At 49.5% G+C, this 23,705-nt stretch overlaps 1 protein-coding gene across 1 annotated transcript; it reads right to left on the bottom strand.

The window, feature by feature from the left end:
• Positions 1-7,712: 7,712 nt before the first annotated feature.
• On the bottom strand, positions 7,713-23,557 carry AICDA (activation induced cytidine deaminase). Its single transcript, XM_049822282.1, has 7 exons — positions 23,519-23,557; positions 22,877-22,949; positions 13,316-13,766; positions 9,156-9,312; positions 8,380-8,650; positions 8,071-8,186; positions 7,713-7,766 (listed from the first exon to the last, which is right to left on the bottom strand). Exons 1-7 carry the CDS (start codon positions 23,555-23,557, stop codon positions 7,713-7,715), a joined length of 1,161 nt encoding a protein of 386 aa, XP_049678239.1.
• Between the last annotated feature and the right edge of the window lie 148 nt (positions 23,558-23,705).

The following is a 23,705-nucleotide window of genomic DNA, read 5'->3' as shown; positions in this document are numbered from 1 at the left end:
CAGTATGGTCACCTGCTCCAAATTAATTGCTTTTTCCTGCAGTATCATCTGAGGGTGAGTTACAGACCCTGCTGTGAAACCTCCAGCTTTGTTCCTGGCAGTCCAAGGCCCATCTCAGTGAGCTATTACCATGAAATAGTTTTTCTGCAGGCAAGGTAGAGGACAGTGCCTTTACTGCAGGACAGAGGGGTTATTCCTGGCACACCTATTCTTACTTTGAACTTCAGCTAATACTCATCTGTTTAGCCCCAAGCCAGAGAGCCCTGGATGAGGGTGGGGCGGTGGCCGAGGGAGAAAAGCAAGGGAGAAGTCAGAATATACAGCAGAACAACAAAAGACAAAATGATGAAGGAGGAAGAAAATGAGATCCCACCAGGCTCCTCAGTTTCATTTAACATGGGTCTTTGCAGCATTACCCAGTGCAGCTTCTCTCAGACAGGTAGTACGGTAGGTATGATTCCCTCCAGGCTGTGAGGAATGCCTTGGGGATTAATAACAGTAGGTCGGCACTAGCAAGCATATGAGATGCAACCTGATGAGTTTTGGACACACATCCTGGAAGCTGTTGGGCTCACTCCTGTTCCATCATCCTGTCTCAAAACACTATTGGCAAGTGTCCACCGGCTCCTCAGGGAGCAGTGGGTGCCTGCACAGGGATGTGCTGGTTTATGTCCCTTTTCAGCTCCCTATAGTATTTTATAATATCGTACAGTATTGACTCTCTGACTCTTACTCCCAAAACATGTGTTTTCATTTGTCGTCCCCTGTAATTATCTGGTTTTCTGTCCAACTCCTTGTTTGTTTGTTCCTCCTTCTCAGAAGGGTAATCAGTCTTCCTAGAAGTCCCAAAAGAGAAACGCAGCAACAATGGGTTCCTGAAGGTGAAATACTAAGGAAGAGAAGAACAAAGTGAGAAGATAGAATACTTCTCACCTGACAGGCTCCCAGGCTCCAGCTCTCTTCAGCTCTTCCTAGGCCAAACGTGGTTTCTGAGTATTCGGTAGCCCTTTCTGAAGCATAAGCAGCTACGATGCTGTTCTGGGAGTGGAAATGAAGCAGGATCTTGGAGACAGCTGAAAGCAGAGACAGCATTTTATGGAGGCTGTAACAATTCCAGCTGGAGTGTGGTCAGGGTCCCATGGCCCTGCCCCAGTACAAGTCAGGGTCGGGAGGGGGGAACCAGAGATGTGCCCATTTGCTCAGCAGCAATCCTAGTCTGTTAGGCAAGAACTTTGCAGTGGTGATGATCCTGTAATGTGTAGGACTATCTCTAAGGGAGCAAGAGGGCACCTGATAAAGCAGAAATGATGAACAAGGCAGTGTGAGGGATGGTGCCACACTCCTAGTAGAACCTGGACTACTAGTGAAGTGAGCGCTGGGGATAGTGCTTGGCATTACCAAGTCATTCAGCTGCACAGAGGTGCCTGGATTAACTGAAGTGCACATACTCATTTTTATGAATGAGCCAGAGTTCATGATTCTTCATGGAAGGCTCAGCCCTTTCCCAGTGAAGGCAGGAGGACAAACTTTCTCTGGTCCATTTGGAAGCTTGCCAGTTCCAAGTCAGCTTAGTGAAGCTTTTTACACCAGTTTTAGCTGCCAAAGTGAATTTGCAATCTCCTGTATCCCTGCTGTGCTCCTCCTCGCGCGTAAGGGCCTAGAGGTGGGTCTATAGGTAGCCTATAGAGGTAACCACAGAAGAGAGCTGGTTTACTCTCATCTTCATCTGTCCCTCTGGACTGGTAAAAACATTATTCCAGCTTGTAGAATAGGATAGTTCTTAACTGTGATTTAATAACAAGATTATAGCACGGACACATCGACATCCTCCCTGCCCTGGAACTCGGGTGCACTCACCCACATGAGGAGACAGGCCCCCTGTAGGTAGGAAGATTACCTCACTCAATATTAGCCCCGCACCTCCAAAAGTCACATCAGTCCTTCAGCTGGCATGCTTAATAATAATAATAATGACAACAGCAGCATTAACAATGGTGTTTTAGCTATATCTGATGTGGCTTTGGAAGCCTGAAGGGAAACATGCCTATCACAAAGGCATATGAGAGATTTAGAAGCCAAAGGCAGCCTTCGAAATACTTGCCATGCTTTGGTGCCTACTCTTCTGCTCTGACCTCTGCTCTTGCAGCAACCCACTTTCTCCTTCCCCCGCAGAGGCTCTGCTCATCACTGCTGGTGTTGTCAGAACAAATGGTCTCTTCTGTGCCAAACCCCTCCACGTTTCTTCTGCGAACCAAATCTGATTTCCAACGCCGCGAGTATTTAATACATATGTGATTAAATAATGAAATTTCTGCTCATAGAAACACCAAAGGGTCAGCACCAGGGAGGGGAGAAAAAAAAATCTACTCGAGCTAGAGGACAATGTTGGGCACAAATACATCTCGGCTAAAACTCCTAAAAGGGCAAGTAGCAAGGGACTGGACTCCATGACCCTGAAGCCCCTTTCTGTCTTGGTTTCCAAGTACCAGCAGGCAGGAGAGGAAGCAGCAGGGGGGAGACGTGCCTTGAAAATCCCCCTTGTATTTGCAAGGGCCTGGAGCGTGTCTTTGCATTGTTTAATGGTAATCTGTTTCTTATTATTGCAATGTGATGTCCAAGGACGCTGTGTACTGACCTGGAGTAATGCTGTGTGCAGCTGTGGGAATGATGTCAGTGTCCTGCTCTTCAATGGGCATGTTCTGGGGGTTGTTGAGAGCCGGACTGCAGGAGCCATTTGCAGCGAGGAACAGCATCCCTCCAGCCAACACCCTCCTAAAGGGTGCCAGACACCCCTGTGCGCCAGGAAATGACAGCCATGCCTGGTTTTCCACACTGTACCGATAACCATCCCATCCCCGTTTATCCTGTTTCCTCCGTTATCAAGGACCGATCCTGTACCTCGCTCTGCTGCGGAGCTGGAGCTTCCACAGAGCGGGTTGTCTCTGTGTGATGGGTTGACCCTGGCTGGACGCCAGGTGCCCACCAAAGCCGGTCTATCACTCCCCCATCCTCAGCTGGACGGGGGTCGAGATAAGGACAGGAGAGATCATTCACTAGTTACTGTCACGGGCAAAACAGACTCAGCTTGGAGAAAATTAGCTCAATTTATTACAAATCAACCAGAGTAGGGTAATGAGAAATAAAATGAAATCTCAGAACACCTTTCCTCCACCCCTCCCTTCTTCCCGGGCACAACTTCACTCCCGGATTTCACCACCAAGCCCCCCCAGCGGCACAGGGGGACAGGGATGGGGTTTACGGTCATCACACGTTATTTTTCTGCCGCTTCACCTCCTCAGGGCGAGGGCTCATCACACTCTTCCCCTGCTCCAGCGTGGGGTCCCACCCATGGGAGACAGTCCTCCACAAACTTCTCCAACGTGGGCCATTCCCACGGGCTGCAGTTCTTCACGAACTGCTCCAGCATGGGTCCATTCCACGGTGTGCAGTCCTTCAGGAGCACACTGCTCCAGCGCGGGTCCCCCACGGGGTCACAAGTCCTGCCAGAAAACCTGCTCTGTGGGCTCCTCTCTCCACAGATCCGCAGGTCCTGCCTGGAACCTGCTCCAGTGTGGGCTTCCCACGGGCTCACAGCCTCCTTCGGGAACACACCTGCTCCAGCGTGGGGTCCTCCCTAGGCTGCAGGTGGAGATCTGCTCCACCGTGGACCTCCCTGGACTGCAGGGGGACAGCCTGCCTCACCAGGGTCTTCCCCACGGGCTGCAGGGGAATCTTCGCTCCGGTGCCTGGAGCATCTCCTCCCCCTCCTTCTTCACTGACCTTGGTGTCCACAGGGTTGTTTCTCTTACATGTTCTCACTCCTCACTCCAGCGGCTGTTTTCCCCTGTCCCAACTTTTTTTTCCTTCTTAAAAATATTATCCCAGAGGCGTTACCACTATCACTGATGGGCTCGGCCTTGGCCGGCGGCGGGTCCGTCTTAGAGCCGGCTGATATGGGCTCTCTCGGACACAGGGGAAGCTTCCAGCAGCTTCTTACAGAAGCCACCCCTGCAACCCGCCGCCCCCCCCCCCCCCGCTACCAAAACTTTGCCACACAAACCCAATACACTCTGTATCCCAGCCCCCGGGCTGATAAAGCACGTCTGTTGTCATACGACTGGATGCGTCCTGAGGGTCCAATTGCCAAAAGGTCATGCAGGTGGCTGCGTGCAGATACACGCAGGATGACGAAGGAGCTACCCCCAGCCCGTGGGCAGGATGGTTCTCAGCAGCCCCCTGGGCCTGGTGAAGGTGTGCTTACAGTAAGAGGGCATACAGCTTGAACGTGCAAAAAGCACCCAAAACATTACACACCCAGTCATGGGAGCAGGCCTGGCAAAAGCTCATGTTTGTGCCAGATTTGCTGGGAAATCTTTTGCATCCTGTCATTAATTGCAGCTGCAGTCCTTAGGTGCGAGAACGGGGAGGTGGGCACACTCGTGGAAAGGAAGGCTCGGGGCAGCAGCTGTACAACTATTCGGATGCGCCTGTGCCTTGCTCATCGCTGCAAACCGTGGGATGTTGGACCAAGTGAGACTGGGGTTTTCGGGTAGCACCATAGGCCCCTGCTCTGGCTGTTCCCCACAGTCTCGGGAGGAAACACCAGCCCAGATATCATAAACCCCCGTTTCCCACAGCTCAGGCAATGGGGCCTGAGGTATATTTGCCACAGTCTCCTTGAGGGGTTAGGTTTTTCCCAGGCGCATATAAAGGAAGGCGACACTGAGAATAGCACAGTCACTATCTCCATAAGGGATAGGCTGTAAACATAAGTGGTACTCAAGAGTATATAAGCAGCAGTGAAATGTTCCCTATATACACAATCTACAAAGCAAGTAAAAAAATCGTAGGCTGAAAAAGTAATGTTACTACATAACAGTCATCCTCCAGGGAGTTATTCTTTACAGAGACACCTAATGCATCTGAGTTTGAATTAATAATAATGGCAATTCAAAGAATACGTTGTAACAAATAATATGAATTGGTATCTGAGAGTGGAAAAAGTGCAGTTGAAAAGAATCTCTATAGCAGAAGAGCTAAATTCCAATAGCTAAATTGCATGGATTAGCTAAACAGTCCACTGAATTTAATCTGCTTTAGATTGAGAAGAAGCAACCTGGGATGTTTTCTGAATGCAGTGCATGTTTCTTTGCATTTACTCATTGCATTTATTCTCCTATCGTATAATGTCACTATTTGTCATGTTTCAATAGGTATCTTCAATTCAACGTTTGTCAGCAAATGCCATTGTCTCAACTGCTTTTCAAAAAAACGTTACTTTTTCTAGTAGCTCTCCAACAATTTCACTGAGAAGGACAACGGTGTTGTACAGGCCAATCCCAAAAGTTGGAAGACAGAGATCCTTTTTTCACCTCTGCTTTTCTTCTTGTTTTGTGAAGTATGTTGAGTCAGCACTTCTGTGTCCACTTTGGTCAGTTACAAGTCATGAATGGGGACGATGATAGGCATGCAATCGAATGTTGCAATCAATCATCTTGAACAACTTCAGCATTTACATCAGATATTTGGTAGTATTTCTGAAGTACCTGTTGTCTGAACACTTTATCTGCCTTGATCTGCTGGGTGACACTGTCAACAACTTCAAAGTTAAAAGTGAAAAGGATAAAGACAGTTTAATAGGATAGTGCCAGGTTGTCTCTCCAGAAATCAGAAAAGATAGATGTCACGTCAACCCTCTTTGTCAACTTTTAATTCCCTCACCCACATAGTACAAAATAATGACAAAACCAGATGCTCATTTTTGAGACCTTTATTTATATAAATAATATCCACCATATCAAACAAATATACAACACCATGCTTGCAAATTAATGCTTTGCAAAGAACTCTCATTGCTATTCCTGGTCAAAATTCCTCAAGCTGAGAGTATCTCAGGAGCCTGAAGTTGTAGGAAGCTTGTGATGCACCCAGTTGTGACCGCTCCTAGCAGGAGGAGGCACTGTGGGAGCAGGGCTCTCTGCTGTCCTCCTGCATTTGGCCTAGCACCAGAGGAGGTGTTTTGAGGAGCGATGCAGGAGCCTTCAGCCTTACCCGGAAAGAGGAACGGGATGGAGCAGAGAACTCCCAGCCATCATGAAGGAAATGACAGAGCACCCCCAGAATGTGGGACACACTTAGCCTTGGCAAAGCCTCAAGAGGTTCGACTGCAGAGGACAATCCATTTGTAATTTAGATAGTGGGAAGGTGGTGGTGAGTAGGTGTGTACTATGAACCCATGTCTTCAACTTGGTAAAGACTGTGTCCACAAGATCAGGTGCTAATTTGCCCCCTACAGAAGATATCTATCTACAGGCTGTATAACTTTGCTCATGCTTGATGTTTTTTCCTGGTCAGCTCTCAGTCCAGTCACCAACTAGCCATATCTGGCCATATTACGGGCAGTAAGAGGCCTGAAAAAAACAGAAGACTGTGGGACTGTTGAGATGCCTCCAGCAGAGGGCGGCTGGCTGGGGACGGAGCATATTGCAGGTCTGATCTGGGAGGAGATGCTCGGTGGATGAAAAGTATTCCAGTAGTGAGAGCTGTGGTGCTCCTCCCTGAGGTGTGCAAAGAAACAGATGGTGACCGATGTAGATGCCAGTACGCCATCTAAAATGCCACAGCCTCAACCTACATGAATGAGAAATTATGTCTGAGGGACAATACGGTGTGGAAATGAAGTGTGATTTCCAGTAGCTGTATGCTGGAAAAACATTGCAGAGGTGAAGTGCCTTGGAGGCTCCTTTCCTGGCTGGGTGGGATGTCCACACACTGATCAGTACTGACTCCGAGCTGCCACGGCTCTCAAAATAGTTAATAGGAGTTGAGTGGACTTCCTATTTCTGCATGGGGAATGTCTTGCTGCACACTCAGAATTGCAGCTCGCACTTGGAAATGTTGGCCAGCGAGTCTTCTGGTTTCATTTTAGGCTTTTATTGTCTAGTTTCAACCTCCCCTAGGGCACAAAACCTGGCCCCACAGCTACTGAAGCTCCCTCCTTTCTGGGCAGGAGGCACTACAGGGCCTGGGCCTGCACACGATCCCTTAGAAGACCTGCTGGCTTCAAGTGAGGTTTCCAAGCTAAGCTACCTGGACTGTCCACAACTCACTTCAATACTCTCAGTCAAGCTTTCCAATAACTGGCCAATTCTGCTGTTAGGACATAGGCTTTACCACTTAAATGGTGATGGTTTTCAAGTTTCTACCCACATCTGGAAGGACAAATAAACCGTTTCACAGGGGAGGACACAGAGCAGCTCAGTGTAGTGCAGCTCTAAGAGCCAAGAGACTTGCTCGCCGAAGCCCTCATGAAATGTGCAGATCATTGCGGTGCCAGTGAGAACACAGTTGCACGACCAGCTTTGTAGGCTGTCTGCTCCCACCTGAGCAAGGCTAAACGCAGGTCTCCATTTAGTGGATCACCTAAATTAGCTCTGCAGGGACTAAGGGAGGGCAAATCGCTCTTTGGCAATGTCACTGCAGTCCTGGCTCTTCCCAGCTAGCAATGGATGAGGTGTGAGTCTGGGGAATGTGTCTTCAGAAGATCAGCCTAATTCTCCTTGGAAATGAAAAAGTAAGGATAGTCTTATCTCTAGACACAGGGCTGGAAGGAAGAGAGATGTAGAGGGAAGAGGAGAGAGATCTGTTGTAAGGGAGAGAGTTGGAAAACAACAAGTGTTGGTGAAGTCTTCTGATTGCTGATGACTTTCACTTCAAAGTCCCAGAGTTTTAAAGGCGTCTCGTAAATCATCTACTTCGTACAGCGGCTGCAGGACAAAATACAAATGGTAGGTCAGTTGTCAAGTGAGCAGGAACCTATGAAGGTGGGGAAGGAGGAAGGAATGGCAGGAAATGGGATGAGAGGTGGAAGAAGGGGAAGCGAATGAGGAGAGGAGACATCAAGGAAGTTGGGGGACAGAGGCACGAGGGGCATAGAAGGTGAAGACACAGGAGTGAATGAAATGGCAGATGGCAGAGATGGGCAGCAAGAGCAGAAAGGAACTATAGTGAGGAAGAGAGGAAGAAGCTGAGGGTAGGAGGCACTGGAAGTGAAGTAGAATTGGCCCTCACCAGGAGGATCCGTCGAAGTTTCCTGGACAGATGGACAGCGTTTTCATGCAGCCCTTCCCAGGCTTTGAATGTCTTTTCCCTGTTCTCCACAAACGTGTTCCAGCAGTAGAAGTAATCTGTGCGAGGCGCAAGGGAGTTACAGAGTGCTCAGGACTGCCCCAGAGAGGACACTGACCTCTCCTAGGATCACCACATCATCGCATCCCGCCACCCTCTGCTCTGGCTCCTTGTCCTAGCTCCTCCCGCCCTCCTGGGTCTCCCTAACCCCCCGTAACTTTCCATCACCTCTCTCCCGCCTGCACATCTCACCTTTGAAGGTCATGATGGCAATCTGGGCCCCGGCCCTGTGCAGGCGCCTCAGCCCCTCCGGCTCTGCCTTGCGGTCCTCACAGAAGTAGAGGCGGGCGGTGAAGATGCGGAGGGTCAGGTTGGGGTAGGCGCGCAGAAAGTCGGCCACGTGCCGGGCGCAGTCGTAGCAGGGGCTCCAGGAGGTGAACCAGGTGATACGGTAGCAGCGGCCCGGGTCCAGGTCCCAGGCTGAGATGTAGCGCAGGAAGAGCACCTCCACGTGACAGCCCATCTTGGTGAAAGAGGGAGAGGGGCAAGGTGTGAGGTGGGGCGTAGGGAGCGGGGCGTACGAGGGGCGAGGAGGGAGGTGTGGGCTGGATGGGGTGTGAGGGGAGGAGAAACAAGATGGGGGTAGGTCCCAGGGTCAGCGCGTTGAGGGAGAAGGCGCAGCGGTACGGAAGCAGAAGACTGGCTAGGAAAGCACAGGAGCACACCGATGCGTGGGGACGTACAAGAGGAACGGGTGGGAGCTGGGCGGAAAAGTAGGTAGACTGGTAAAGCAGCAGAGAGTATGGGTGTCTTGCTGGTAACACACTTGCGGGTAGCATAAAGTACAGGTTTACCTGGAGGCCGCACCCCCCAACCAGTATGCCCCAGTGCAGCGTCCATGCTCGTGGACACGTGTGCCAGTGCCTGCGCTGCTGCCGCAGCCCTCTTTTCCCTGCTGCCCAAGGCGATCTGAAGCTGCAGGCACCTCAGCATGGATGTAAGAACAGGATGCCAAGGCGTTCCCGTACCTTATTGCGCAGGTATCCGAAGTCCAGGGAGCACGATGTAGCGCTGTCACGGCGCTTTACAACATAGCAGAGGTAGGTTTCACGCCGGCCCTTGGCCCAGCGCAGGTTCTTGAAGTTGTAGAGGAAGAGTTTCCTCTTCATCAGGAGGCTGCAGGAGAAGACAAGAGAGAGTTTACATTAGCCCCACCCTGGAGCCAGCATTTGGCCATGTCTTTGTTGAGGTCTTAGCACCAAAAATATCCTCCTTGTGTCCAGGCCTCTCAGTACAAGACGAGCATCGGTAATTTGCATGCAATGTGTTAGGGAAAGGGTGCAGACTTGACTGTGGGGATGAGGCAAGTGACCTTGTGAGTGGAAACAGTAAATGAATTAGTAGTGATTAGTCAAACAGCAACTATGGCTGGGTAGAGTGTGAAAATATCTGCAGATATCCAAAAGATGGACACCAGTGAGGGAGAAGGATGAAGGCATCTGAGAAGAACTGGGAAGATGAGAGCGTCTGAAGTTCAGTCATCAAGAAATATTATTTTTGCTGTATGAAACCCTGAAAAGCCACTGGGGCAAGGGATGGATCAAATTAGAGCCTCTTTAGAGAAGACTGGACAGAGTTTCTTCCCAGCATTGCCCAAAAGAAGAGCATGGTTGAAAGTGTGCGGGGCTGGGGGTTCGGGTAAGGTGCCATACGCTAGCTGACCCAATACGTAATGGGGTAGACATGCCGACAGCTCTGCAAGCACAAGTGCCATTCCCACATTAGACCAGCCTGCTCCCATGCCCAGAGATCCTGCTGGGGAGGCAGCAGGAGCACGGGGAGGGTAAGGTAGTCATGAGTCGTATCTAACAGCCTCGCTGCCAAGTGGAGGTACACGGGCAGCTGAGAACAGCTGTGTTCATTGAGGTGAGATACTCACCTCCCCCACAGCAATGCAAAACAGAAGCGAATGGGTTAAAAATAATCACATCCTTTGTCATCTTTTCCCTCTGACAGGCTGATGTTCAGCAGGGAGATGGGGACAGTTTTAAGTGATATTGAGCTGGGTTTTTTGGGGGGTCTCCAGTGAGGTGTAGGAAAGAGGAATTGGGTTTGTTAGGAATTTAAATCCGTTTTAAATCTGAGAGTCCGAGAAAGGAAAAGGTTTTTTTATACAAACACCCTTCAGCTGTTTGCTAATGTCACCATAAAGCCTGAGCACTGCAGAGCACTTAATCTCCAGCCTCTGCTCCTCCAGGAGTCCTTCGTGCACCCTCACTCATGGCTGCTGCACCACAGGTGCTCAGGACTCATTCATACAGCCATGCACATCCTCTTGCCTTCTGCTACCCAGCGCACGTGCTTTGCTCTCCTGTAGCACTCCCTATTGCACCTCACGCTGCATCATTGCCAGAGAGGCACGCTCTTCCCTCAAGCACCCGTGCTACTCTGATCGTCCTACAGATAGGCAAGCCACCGGCACACATCCTCTTTCCTGCTGTGTCACCCTCAGCCTGCGGTGCAAAAAAATACCTGTCCTGCTCGCACAGAAAGAGTGAGCACACACAGACTCAGTTATGCCGTGCTTTATACAGTCATACTCCTAGAGAAGTAGATCCCATGGGAGTTACGGCACGTCTCCTGCTAGGAGAAGGTCCGTAGAGAAGACGGGGCTCTGCAGAGTCCTGCACACACTCAGAGGGCAAAGCATTCCTACCGAGCATTTTATTCAGCCCAGCAACAGCCTCAGGCAGTTCTTGGAGGCCTGTCCTGGAAGCGCTGCCGCAGTCCCGCACCGCTGGGCTTGCAGGTTGTGTCAGGAGAAGAGCACAAACTGGTCCCGCTGCATTTCATCTCCCCTTTCTCTGGCAGTTCCTGCTGGGTGCGTGTTTCCCATACCCACTGTAGGTTCTTCAACCTCAGTTTTGATTTATTTCTCACACTTCGAGCCGCCCCACTTCCTACCACCTTAGATTCACCCTATTTCCCCGCCTTTGTACAAACATATATATTCCCTAACACACACATATGTTGGTCCCTTCACAAAACTGTCATCCAGGGGTTCACCTCAGGCTTCCCCCTGTTAGATGTGTGCTATTGCAGGGATGGGGGGAAGACTCTCCCCCCTAACAGAGGTGCTGGAGAGTGGACACCCCTTCTATGTGTGACACATCCTCAGGTTGTCCAGAGAGGATAGCCCAGACGATCGCATGGGAAATGAGCAGGTATGATAGGCCAGAGGCTTGGAAAGCTCTTACCTGGACTGTGCCACAACAGCAGAAAACAGAGCAGAGGAATTGGGAAAAATGCAGACGCTTGTTGAAGGACCATATAAGCCAGGTGAAAAACAGTGACAATTATTTTGATGTTGCATCAAAGCCCACATGGAAAAATGCTTTTCAGCACATCAGAAACTTTAGGGAAAACAGACTTTCCCTTTTCTTTTTTTTTGTGAATTTTGGGGCAAAAATGCTTGCTTTCAGAACGTTTCTGATTCTTCTTCTAACTGTCCCTTTTCTCACTTCTTCCCATTTTTCGCTATTAAATGGTTTTGCCCCTGTGGAGCAGCACATGGATGCACATAAGGGTGAAGAACAAGGAATGACCCCAAAACCCAGAAAAATAAAATTATGATCACTGGGGTTATTTTTCAGAACAAAGTGAAGACAATTTTGAATCACAGTTCCTGTTTTCCCTTCTCTCTGGAGTTCACCGTCCCAGGGTTTTTTTTTGCGAGGGAGGATTTCAGCATGTGGCTGGTAAAAGAAGAATAATGAATAAACAGATGTTGTGGGGAGCAACTGAGCAGATGTGCAGTTAGGTACAAACTGCTGGATACATCCGCAACTCCTATAGCTATAGCATAGCTCAAGGGAAAGCAGGAATGCCACAGGAGCTGTGATTATACCCGGGCACTGAAGAAGTGGATTGAACAGAGACCACCTCCTCAAATAAAGATTCATGAAGCCAATCCTCAAGTCAGAGTGAAGGCCCCTGAGTGTGTGAATGATATGCAGTTGTGAGGAGTGATTAGTGATAATTAGCTCGCAGAGTAATTGCAGTGCAAGTAGAGGAATCCAATGCTGGAACAGTCTGCGCTTAGGAGCACAAGGGTGTGAGCAGCAGAAACACAGTAAGACGGAAATCTGGTGCAACAGAAAGAGTAAGTGGATGAGGAGAGAAGAGTGGGCAGGGATTGAGGTGCTTAAGCGGCGGATAGCATCTGAATGTTCATCTTTCTGTTATGTTTTTTTGTTTCTAGAAAAGAAAAACTATGAAAAGGAACAGAGAATAGTCACGAGAAGGAGAAATGACAGAAAGGGAAAAGAGTACAGGGTGGCAGATAGTCAAAGAGAAAGAATGACGGAGACACAGAGATGCAAGGTGCAAGAGCAGGACGGGGTGGGGAGTTAGATGACTGAGTCAGATGGAGAAAGGGAAAGGGACGGTGAGCACCAAACAGAGAGCAGGTTAATTCTAAGAGAAAGGCCCTTGTTTCTTAGACGAGCAAGAAGCCGGAGGCACTCATTTTACCTGTCCATGACTGCCAGGGTGTCTCTCAGGTGATGGGATTGCAGGGAGGTTGTCTTGCAGGCTCCGTCTGTGCAGCCCTCTGACTTGATGTGCAGAAAGGTGGACTGCCCCGTGCGTCCCCTCCCCATTCACCCCTATCTACCCCGGCTGGCTTTCGTCGGGGTGTGGTTGAGGGAGGAGTTAGAAAGGTCTCAGGAGCTGGAGAGCAAAGGGTTGAGATGCGAAGGGGCATCAGTTCTGAAAGATGCTCAGCACCCATTGGTCGCCTCCCCCCGCCGCAGTCCCCATTGGGCCCTCCCCGCCTGCAAAATTATTCTGAATTAATATCAATAACATAATGAGGCAGGAAGCATTGTCTAGTGGTTAGAGGGAGGCCTGAGAGCTTGTGTACCACTAACGTGAATGTGGGCAAAACCACACTATCCCTCCGGGCCTCGGGTCACGCAGCTGTGCCGTGAAGATGGTGACCGTGCCTTGCCCCGGCGCAGAAGGAGCTCGGGAAACACCGAATTGTTGGCAGGCTTCCCCCCCGCTCCTCCGCGTCCCCCTTCTGGGCAGCACGGGGCAACACCGAAGCCGAAGAGGAGAGTGAGAGGGACCCAGCTCCGGAGAGAGCCCGGGGTTTGACGGGGAGCACCTGGCCCCGCTTTGGCACCTGAACACGGCCGCGGGCGCCCGAGCCGCGTCGACACGCCGGGAGCGGTGGCAGACCTGCGTTTGCAAAGCTGTACACAAAGCACGGGTGGGGAATGGCTCAGGGCCAGATCCTGCCATTCCGGGCGGCACCGGTGCCGCGATCCGCCGGCGGCAGGGTGGCTGCCGGGACCCCTCTGCCCGACGGCTGCGCCCAGCCGGCGTGCCGTTGCATGCCGTCATGCCCGGGTTCACGCTCAGGATGCGCAGTCTCCGCTCGGCCAGCACGGCTCCCTGCCTCCCGGGCTCTGCTCCACCGCGGCCCCGCAGCACCTGCCCAGGCACCCGTCCCCTCCGCAGGGCTCGAGGGCACGGCACGGGGCAGCCGCTTCGGCCGGGCAGGGTACTGAGGAGGCGGCCGGGGGATATTCTGCTCCGTTTCTTCCTCAAGCGGGGCACGGTCAGCGCGACGGCTGAGAAAAAGGGCTTTTGTTTACCTCACGCTAGGGTAGTTCTTCGTTTTTTCTCCGCTTGATTTACTTTCCTTATTAATTTTACTGGCTTTCAGCACGCTAGGGCTGTGTGAAACCAGTATATGCAAAACCATGAAAAGGAGAGATGAGTTGCCAGAACAGAGCAGACGACTCTCTAGCCCAGCACTTTGAGAGTTTTTGTCTTTGAGAGCGGCTGGCATGGCACGCTTCAGGAAAAGGAGAAGCATTCCTGGGGCGTCCAGGGCTGGGCTGTCCTGCTCCCTGGGGAAACGTCTGGGTAGGGCGCACACTCAACCAGCCCACATTTGGGCAGCTGCATTGGTCTCGAGAGTTGTGGCAATTACCCTCTTTGAGGATCTGGCTCCTAGCTTTTGACCAAAGCTAGAAGAGGCTGCAATCCTTGCCAATCCCTGTCCTACCCAACAGAGTCAAAGAGGAGACTCCTGCTGATGACACAGCTGTCCCCTTTCAGCCTTTGCCCTAGCAGCACCTTGTGACAAATCTCCTAGGTCAGACCAAGAGGCGTTTTGTCCCCCTTTCATACTAGATTTTTCTTTTAACAATGCAAGGAGGATGTTTGTTACACAGGACATAAAAAAAAGAAAAAAATAGCAACACGCCCCGGGAAATCTGCCTCTTAGAGATCACAACTGTTTGTGTTTCATCAGATAATTAAGGTAGTTTCAGCTTTATTCTTGTTCTGGCTCCTAATTTCCATAGCCAAAAGCTTGCAGAAAATTTTACATAACATTTTCTGCTCTGAAAGGAGTCAAGAAATACCTTCATGGCCAGCCTGTTCTTCCCCATAAATTAAATTTGTGTGTAATCATTTTCACAATGGTTTAACATGTCAAGGCTCATAAAATGTTTAACTAGATCCTTTCTCTGGTCCTGCCTGTAAGTGGAATTCATTCCTCCATGTTTAAAACGTCAGCTCTTTTCCTTAAATGTTGAAAGCCTCTTTGCTCTCCGCAGAGATAAAAAAGAAAGAAAGAATGAACGAACAGATGAACTATATTTATGTGACTCTTTGGCAGGGCTTTCAGGTCTAAATACCGATGTAGGCTTTCTAACACCCTTCATTTACACCGGTAACTTCCCTCACACTGCAGGTGCGACTGCACAAAGTCAGTGGCAGTGATTCTCTGCCTCTACCTCTAATCCCCAGAGCAGAAGCGTCTTGGTGTGGATGTGTGTTTAGTGTCTGATAGCAAGTCTAGGGTGACATCTCGAGAGGGACCCTCAGCTCCTCTGCAGTTCTGCCTAAAGCAGGAGCTGCAGTCTCTTTGCCAAGGCAAGATCTTGCTCCTTAGCAGATGTCACCTCTGCTCTGGTTAAAAAGAAAATAGTCTGGAAAACCATGGAAAGGTGGTTGATGCCTGATCTAGCTGCTAGTCCAGCTTCCTCCCTGGCTGTAAATTGCCAAATCTTTAACGTATGGTGGGGACCCTTTTGGCTGGGAGCTAATACACCTGAGGAGAGATGCTGAACACTCTGGCTTTCCTTCCTTTCTTCTCAATGCAAACTTACTTGGAGAAGGGACTGGGGAGGGGAGAGAAAAACAATTTTACTGAAGATGACTCCATCTGTTTCTGATCAAAGCCCGGGTCAAAGTTACAGGCTCATGGGGAAGGCTAGGAAGGGTCCCTGTGCTGGTGGTTTTGGAGTGTTAGCTAGCAAGAGACACTGCTCCAGCTTATCAGGATCACAGAAGGATGTTCTAGCGTCCCTTCAGGTTTCTTGTGCGTGGGGCTCTATTCCATGTCTTGAAGTGAGAACAACAAATAACAGCAGGCTGAAGAGCCGTGCAGGGGAGGAAGAGGAATATCACCGTTACTGTTACTGAAGATTCAGAAAGCAAGCTGATAAGAAATCAGAGAGCAAAAATGTGGTGAATAATTAAAAGTAATTACCTAGCCCCAAAGCAGAGGAGAGGTTGCTTGTTTAGTCAACAGGAAGTCATGTGTTGGTGTGTACTGATATAAATACATATTTATTTTTTCCATTCACCCTTTGCTCAGAAATCGCATTTTGAAACAAGCGCCGACATCACCAGTTGGTTGATTCTCGTGCTGAACACAAGAAACGCAGACACCTGCTTCCCCTCGCCTCAAGCAAAAACCTCAAGCAGAAGAACTTTCTCTGCTCAACAAGTGCTGATGTACCACAGACACTGACTTGCACAGAGACCTCGAGCAGGGGAACGGTAGAGCTCCTTGCAGTTAGACACAGGCAAATAAATAAGCCGATGCGCTTATTTATTATAAGCACATATAATGTGATATGCTTATTTAATATAAACATATATTAAGCATAAGCATATATTAAAGCATTTATTTATTATAAGCACGTTACATTATATTCTGTGTTCATTCCACAAAGATTCATCACCCTGTTTTGAATGACAGACCCAACACATAGGTAACGCACTCGCTCAGGCACCTCTGCCAGGCAGACCACTCTCATTACTCCAGTCCTGGGCGTAAGAAAAATCCACACTAGATGTAGAGGCAGCTTGCTGTCTAGGACATGGGGCAAAGGACCTTGTCCCCAGAGCTGTCAACTCATCTTGTGACACAGCTGTGGATGCCATGCCGGGGGACAAGGTTTCAGCAGTTGCATGACAAAGCACTGCCTCCGTGGTGCGGAATACGGAGCACCGCGGAGATGTACGAAGGCTGTGAGGATGTCTATGAGGTCTGCCTGGGGTGGACATCACCAGGAGGGAGGTGGGGGGGGGGGGGGGGGGGGGGGGTGGGTCGCTAACGCAAATCTAAAACACTGTGGGGTGGGTGTCACTGAGGCTGCATCTAACGATGGACGGGAACAGGGATCCCAGGTCATGAGAGGGAAGTGGGAAGGAGAGAAGGCAGGGGTTCAGGATGCGTGGGAGTGCCGCTGGGAGCGTGGGTTTATGAATCCTGGATGCCTGCGCTGTGCTGCCTGGACTGCTGCACGCTGCAGAATTGTAGATGATGCCAGTGATGCATAACCAAGGGCATCTGGGTGCTGGGTGTGCACTAAGATTATACGTTATTATGCATTTTACTAGTAATTTGGCTTTCCAGTCTTGCACTGCAAAACCTTTACCTGGAGACTTGACTCATGGTTTATTTTATTCCACTGTTGAGCTTGTTTTGGTGCTGGAGGATGAGGCAAATGAGGGCGAAACTATTGAATTGAGTACACATTTTTCAACCGCAGTCCTGTGAGTGCCTCTCATTCCTGCCCCGCAGCTCTCTGCTAGCCCAGCCTGGGGCTCCTTATAGAAACTTATGACCCTTAATCCTGCCTCTGTGACCCCACAATTTTTTCTCTCCCTGCCTGTGTTAATTCCTCCCCACTATGTCTCCAGGCAGCAGCAGTTCCATCCCTTGCTACCAGTGACTGACACCTGCTGGGATCGCCAGCAGGAAGGGAGGAAAGGGGCTGGGTTGGGTTGAGAAGCTCGAGACCTAGTGAATGGCTTCCCCATCATGAACGCGGGTAAGAAATGTGACCAAAATCCAAGTACTTGCACTAAATGTCTTCAAGCCTCTTCTCTAGCCTGAGGCCGTGGCATGGTTGGCAGCTTATCTCATTCACACTAAGAAAAACACAGTCTTCGATCAAAGCAGAATGCCCTTCCCCATGCTGAGAGCTGGGGGTGGGGAAGCACCCACCAGAGCTGCTTGCACCTTGCTGCTTCCCACTGCAGCGCACGCAGCTCCAGCCTCCAGCACACCCTGCCCGTCCGACTTGGCTTCTGGCTCCGAGCTGCGCAGACCCGGAGAACACATTCATTTTGCACAGGGAGCTGCAGGCTGCGTTCCAGTGTTCCTCCATCCTCCTACAGCTCAGCCCGCTGGTCTGGGCACCCCAGACCCTGCTCCCAATCACATCTGCCCCCTCCTCAATGGAAGTCTCTAGCTCCGTATCTCTGCAATCATCTGCTAGTCGTGGGGAGAAACCCAGTTTTGCACCGCAGTTTTTCACAATGAAACTCACCTTCTAGCTGTGGTTATGGTTTCACAGACCAAAGTCGCCTGTTATTAGCTCCTGTTTGTGCAGTTGCTGCAGCTCGTGCTACTGAGTGCAAAAAGAACTTGCACCTGGGGCCTGGGTGGTAAATCCTGATTTTAATTTCCCTGTTGTCTTTGGAGACGTCCTTTGCTGGAGACCCTGGGACAGAACTGCTTGGGAGCTCGCTAAAGAGCAGCATGTTGCATGGTCCTTGGCTTGCAGTCATGTGTTGAGTTCCCAGCAGTTGTACAAGCTTTCCATGGCTGGAGGTCCTCATGAGCAGTGTTCTTGCATCTTACAAAGTTTTCTTATGAACAAAGCAAGCATTTTCAGAAGATTCAAGATAGCCTTGCTACTTCTTGTCTTCCTCGCCCCCCCGAGTTCAGAGCTGCTCCTATGCTCTCATCACTGGGCACATCCAGAGGGTTTGTGGGATGCCACCACTAACCTCTAACTCCCTAACACCAAAGTGTTGGACAGTAGAATTAGGGTCTGCCCCCCACACCCTGATCCTCTTCCAGGGGGCCCAGTGCTCTTGGCAGTGGGGGTGGAATGGGGACCCATCCTGAGGCCAATTCAGTGAGGGAGAAGGGGGTGAAAAGTGATTCTTATTGCATGATGAGGATCATCTCCTTTGCTGTGGTATCTCTGCTGTCTTCCTTCCTTGCTAGTGCACTGCCATGCCTGGCTGTGCTAACTGTTAGCATCAGTTATTTCTTTGGCCATGACAGCATGGGAGGCTCCCAAGTTTCTGCTGTAAGGAGCAAAGTCAGAGTTGTGACACACTTGATCTAGCTGCCTGGGCAGGGGATGGTATCCAAGAGTCTGAGGAGGACTTCCCAGCTAATGTCATGGAGTTTAAAAATAGCCTTTCATGTTCCAGCCAAAAGCATGGGTTCTGCTTGGATGAAAAGGCAGGTAGAAGCTCCTGGAAAGCAGAGGAGAGAAAGAAGAGGAAGAATCTGAAGGGGAAACAAAGACCCTGGGAAACTACTGATTATGAATTACTATTATCAGAAATTTTAATTCACTGGTGCCCGCTGGTTTTAGACAATGCTTGTAGCATTGCTTCTGCTTCCCACTCAGATGTGTCCCCCAAACAAATATATCTCACTAAAACACACAGCTCTTGCATTCACACGCACAACCAGTTAATTTCCCTTTGCCTGGTCTGTACTCAATGAGGGCACACCCTGTCCACTCATCTCTTCTATCATTTCCGTGCAGGTACAGGTAGGGTAGGGCACAGGCACATTTACTTGCAGGTGGCTAGCTTGCTCCCATCCCAGTTTGGCAAACTGATAATGAGACCAAAAAGCTCACAGATTGGAGAGGCAAAAATCTACCCTGAAGCAGTGCCCCTGGGGACTCTCAGGGAACAGCAATGGCAAAGGGGCTTGCAGAGACTATGAAGAGTTCAGACACCTTTCCTAAATTAAAGCAAAGGGAAACTACAAAGATACCAGCTGAGGGACAAGGGAGCCAAGAGAAATGGTGTAATGATGGTGCTGTGCTCAAGCAGAGCTGATGAGAAAATTCTTTGCGACCATGGTGTGGAGAGTCTCTGACTACATTCACACTGCACCAGGCAGAAAAGCAACTCTTTTGAACCCTTCCTCCACAGCAAGGACCAGGCTGGAGGCTAAGCCTAGGCTGTGGAAGAAAACAGGTTTCATTTGCTAATCCATAATAATGGCCAACGCAGCTTGCTCTGGCTGGTCTGTGCTACTTGGGACCCAGGCAAGAGACATAGTGAGGTGTAAGCATTTTCCAGTGGGTGCCTTCTAACACCAGCTGACTTTGGTGCTACAAGGGAAGAGCCAGAGCAGTAAGCCCCACAGGAATGCCTTCAGCATGGAAAGGCTTTGTAGGTACAAGGCACCCCGTACAAGAGGTGGCATGCTGACACATGCATCAGTGTGAAACCAAAACCTTGGCCAAGACATCACGTTGGCAGGCTGTCCTGGCCGTCATGTTTGAAGCAATTGCTGCTGCTGCACGTGCGACTGCTGCTCCAGCTTCTAAGGCATAGGCTAAGACACCAGAGAAGGTGGTGGGAGGATCCAAATCCTGCAAGTTCCCAGCCTCCAGGAGGGCTGATTATGAGGGCGATGACTGTCTCCAAGAAGCACAGAAGAACTTTCTCTCACCACTGGAGTCTACGCGGTACAGAAGGACAACAGCTGCACCAGGCTGGGGCTCAGGAGCCTGGGCAAGGGCAGCACAAGAGGGCTTGGTACTTCTAGCTCCTTTAAACTCAACAACAAGCCAAGAGGAAGGTGCCAAGAAGGCAGCAAAGGCCAAGAACCACCTGGCCCTTGACTGGCACTGCCAAGAAGCCCAGATTATATGTGTCTGTGAAGGAAATCCCAAGGAAAGCCAAGAAACTGGCAGCCACCATGGCCAAGAAAGCAATCAAGAGCTTAGAGAATATGAGAGCTGACAGACCAAAAAAGGCAAAGATCCAGCTAAGGGTAAAACTGTGAAACCCAAGGCTACCAAACCCGAGGCAGAGAAAGCGAAAGTGGCCTCAGGCTGAGAAGGTAGTGCACAAGTAGATGCTGCATGAGCACAGGCAAAGTCTCCTGCTTCGGGGACATGGAGTGCAAATCCTTTAATTGAATCATTGATTTTCATCATGTTTTGCATTTTTTAACAGTTTCCCCAAAGGAAGATAATTAATTGTAATAATTAAAATTCCTTGGTTTGCAATAAAACTCAGGCTTTGTATGAATTAAATGTTTCTTCTCGCTATTTTCTTCAATCGCCTGCAACAGTATTGTAGGGGAGATGGAGACAGAGTCTGCTCAGAGGTGCACAGCAAAAAAGAATAGAGGCAACAGACGAAAGCTGCAACAAAGGAATTTCTGATCTGACATCAGGAAAATATTCTCCATCTTCAGCGTGGTGCAGCACTGGAACAGGTTGTGGGTTCTCCATCCTTGCCAGTTTTTTCAAAATTCAGCTGGACAAGGCTCTGAGCAATCTGATGAGCTTTGAAGTTAGCTCTGCTTGCTAACTTTCGACATAATTTTATCTATGATCGTAACTGGGAAGGTATACTATCTCAGTAAGGACATTTATTTTTAAAAATGCACAGCTTCATGCACATTTATTCTTAGATTTAAGCAGGTGAGTTCTCACATTACTTATTATTTAGACACACTGAATTACATATGTTTATTTATTACATTTTTTTTGTTAATGTCTACTTTGTGACAAGCTGTATTTGTATGGAAATTGCAATCTTAGTAAAATGCCCCAAACAGCATTCTGAAAGATAATTTATTCATTAAATGGAGCTTTGCTCTACTGACGACTTTCACCAATTCAGTTTTTTCCTATACTTCAACATAGTAGCAACAAGTACATACAGCTTGCATTTTAACTGACATAATTTATATTATTGAAAACATTTTTGTTTGAAAAAAATAATTTACACTAATAACAAAAGTAGACAATCAAATTCACTCATGATGTTTCACACACTTTTTTAATAGCTTTTTTTTTAATGGACTAAACTCCAGCTTTTTATTTTGTGGGAGTTTATGCCAGCTTGCTACATTACAAGGGCTAAGAATGGCAGGGAACAGACAGAAACAAAGCAATATGCTGAAGATCAAAGACCAGGAGGTGAAGAGGAGATCCAGAAATAGAATTCAGATTTTGTGTGCCCCAGTCAAGGGGCTGTTCACAACTGGACAAATGCACCCTGTCAAACAATGTCAGACCATGTGGTGCCAAGAGTAAATGTGATGGGATCGTGCATCTTTAAAACCTTTTTTTTAAAAAAAACCCCAACTTTTTAAAAATGTTAAACTAAAATCCCTCTTGGTTTCAACCCAGCTATTCTTTATGTGATAGAGGTGCTCTTTCTGGATGGGTTGCAGGCACCGGTCCCCCCTGCGAAGGACAAGCCCCCACCCCACCAGCAGCACGCTCTTTGAGGGACCCCTCCAAGCCGAGAGGCCCGATGACAGCACGTTTTGTTCAGGCTGTGGGTTCTCGTGGACAAGATCCAGGCAACACGGAGCTGCCAGGCGACTTGGCAGCTGCTTCCACCAACCTCCCCCTGCTTTCCTGCAGCATTCCCCATCCTCCTCGCCTTGCTGCTGCAACCAGGGGCTGCCACCTCAAGACACGCGGTTGCTGTCCCCACAGCGCACGAGTCGACCTGAGGTGCCGTTCTCCCCTCCCTGCTCTGACCGGCACGTCCTTCCCTTCAGAAAATCCCGAGCTTGGCAGCTGAGGGAGCCACAGCGCGTGAGAACTGGAGGGCAAGAGAAAAGGAGAGCTGGCGTGGGCCGAGCACGGCCCCCAGCCCCAATTGGCAGTGCCACATCGGGCACCCTTCCTGCCGCCCCACCGTCCTCCTCGCCGTGTTTCTTGCTGCAAGGTGAACCAATGAACAGAGAAGAAAGAGGAGAGATGAGGAAAACAGAGGCAGAGAACAAAGAGGAGAAGGAGAGGTGGGAAGGTGGAACAACCCTTGCTTTCCAGGCGCGGCAGAAAGCCCTCGGTGTGGCCACCTTCCCTCGCAGGGAGCTCCAGCTCCGTACGCCCAGCAAAGTGAGGTACCACTTCAAACTGGGGACCAGGCATCGGAGCACCGGCCTTGAAACAGCAGCCTTCAGACTGGCAACACTGACCAGTACTCTGGAGCCGCGACAGCAAAACGAGCGAGAAGAACCACTGTGTGGGAAGTGACTGCAGGCCATCTAACTCCCGCTCCAGGTCAGAAGAGTCTATGAGAATCGGCCACAAACTGTAGATCATGCTTTTAAAATGGGACCCTGGCTAGTCCAACTTCATGAGAAACAGACCTAGCTGGAGCTGTATTTAAAACCATTTCCCCAGCTTCCAAGAGAAGGCAACGTCCAGAGACCAGCAACGCAGCACCGTGACAATTCAGGTTGGAATGGCAGGGGAAATAAATCTGTGTATGGGATAAGAGACCAGCAACTCAGCACCATGACAGTTCAGGTTGGAATGGCAGGGGAAATAAATCTGTGTATGGGATAAGTGCTATTGAAGATGGGGAAGCCTGTCTGTGGACTCCGGTACTGTAAGGAAAGGGAAGAACAAACCGAATTGCAAAAAGTCGATGGCATATGTCGTAATCTGCTCACACAGTCGGTGGAACGTGCTGATAGATCGAGACTGCAAAGGCCAAGAGCTCATCAGTCAGAGCAGGGTCAGGCCTGTGTAGATAGGAGCAACATCGACAGTCCCGGGGGCTGAGGCCGTTTTCATTGTAAGGGTGCGAGACAGGGACACCGCAGCATTAGCCAGGAAGGAGCATCGATTCCAGGGGATAGTGTTGTGCAATAACCTGCATTGTGTGGTTTAGTCCTGAAGAACGATGGGGCACTGTCAGAGGCAGTTCAATGGGTCATTTGGGCCACAGCCACTTTTGTTCTACAAATACCATCTAAAGGCAGACTTGACTGCTTGCACATGAAGCTGCTGCCCGGAGTCTCCCATGCTCTGAGTGCTCCATCTTTTCAACCAAAACATGATGTACAGTCAGTGCCTGATGAATCTATGCAAAAGTCAGAAATTCAATGAAAAAGAAATTTTCCTAATCTTTTTTACCTAGATGTGTAATTTTTAATGTATTTAATTTCAGTTATTCCCATTACCGAGTTAAATGGCTCTAGCAAACAAATTCTTCTTTGCTTATGAGATGATTTATCACAGTTCTTAAGTCAGCCATCTTACTATTTTACTTGGAGATGGTAATTCTCCACCAGCAAGTCATGGCACATGCACAGTGAGAAGATGTGTTCTCAGCAGAAATCTCACGGGCTGGGAAGAGTTATCCCTGTGCTCAGCAGCTATCAACTGTCAGGAAAATCTAGCCCAGCTATCCATGGAAAAAAAATGCTGAAGATAATTTTCTGTATCTCTAGAAAA

This window comes from Accipiter gentilis, chromosome 18 (assembly GCF_929443795.1).
Source record: "Accipiter gentilis chromosome 18, bAccGen1.1, whole genome shotgun sequence".
Classification (NCBI taxonomy): domain Eukaryota; kingdom Metazoa; phylum Chordata; class Aves; order Accipitriformes; family Accipitridae; genus Astur; species Astur gentilis.
Note: the sequence above shows the minus strand (reverse complement) of the source record. Positions and strands in the feature narration are given on the sequence as shown.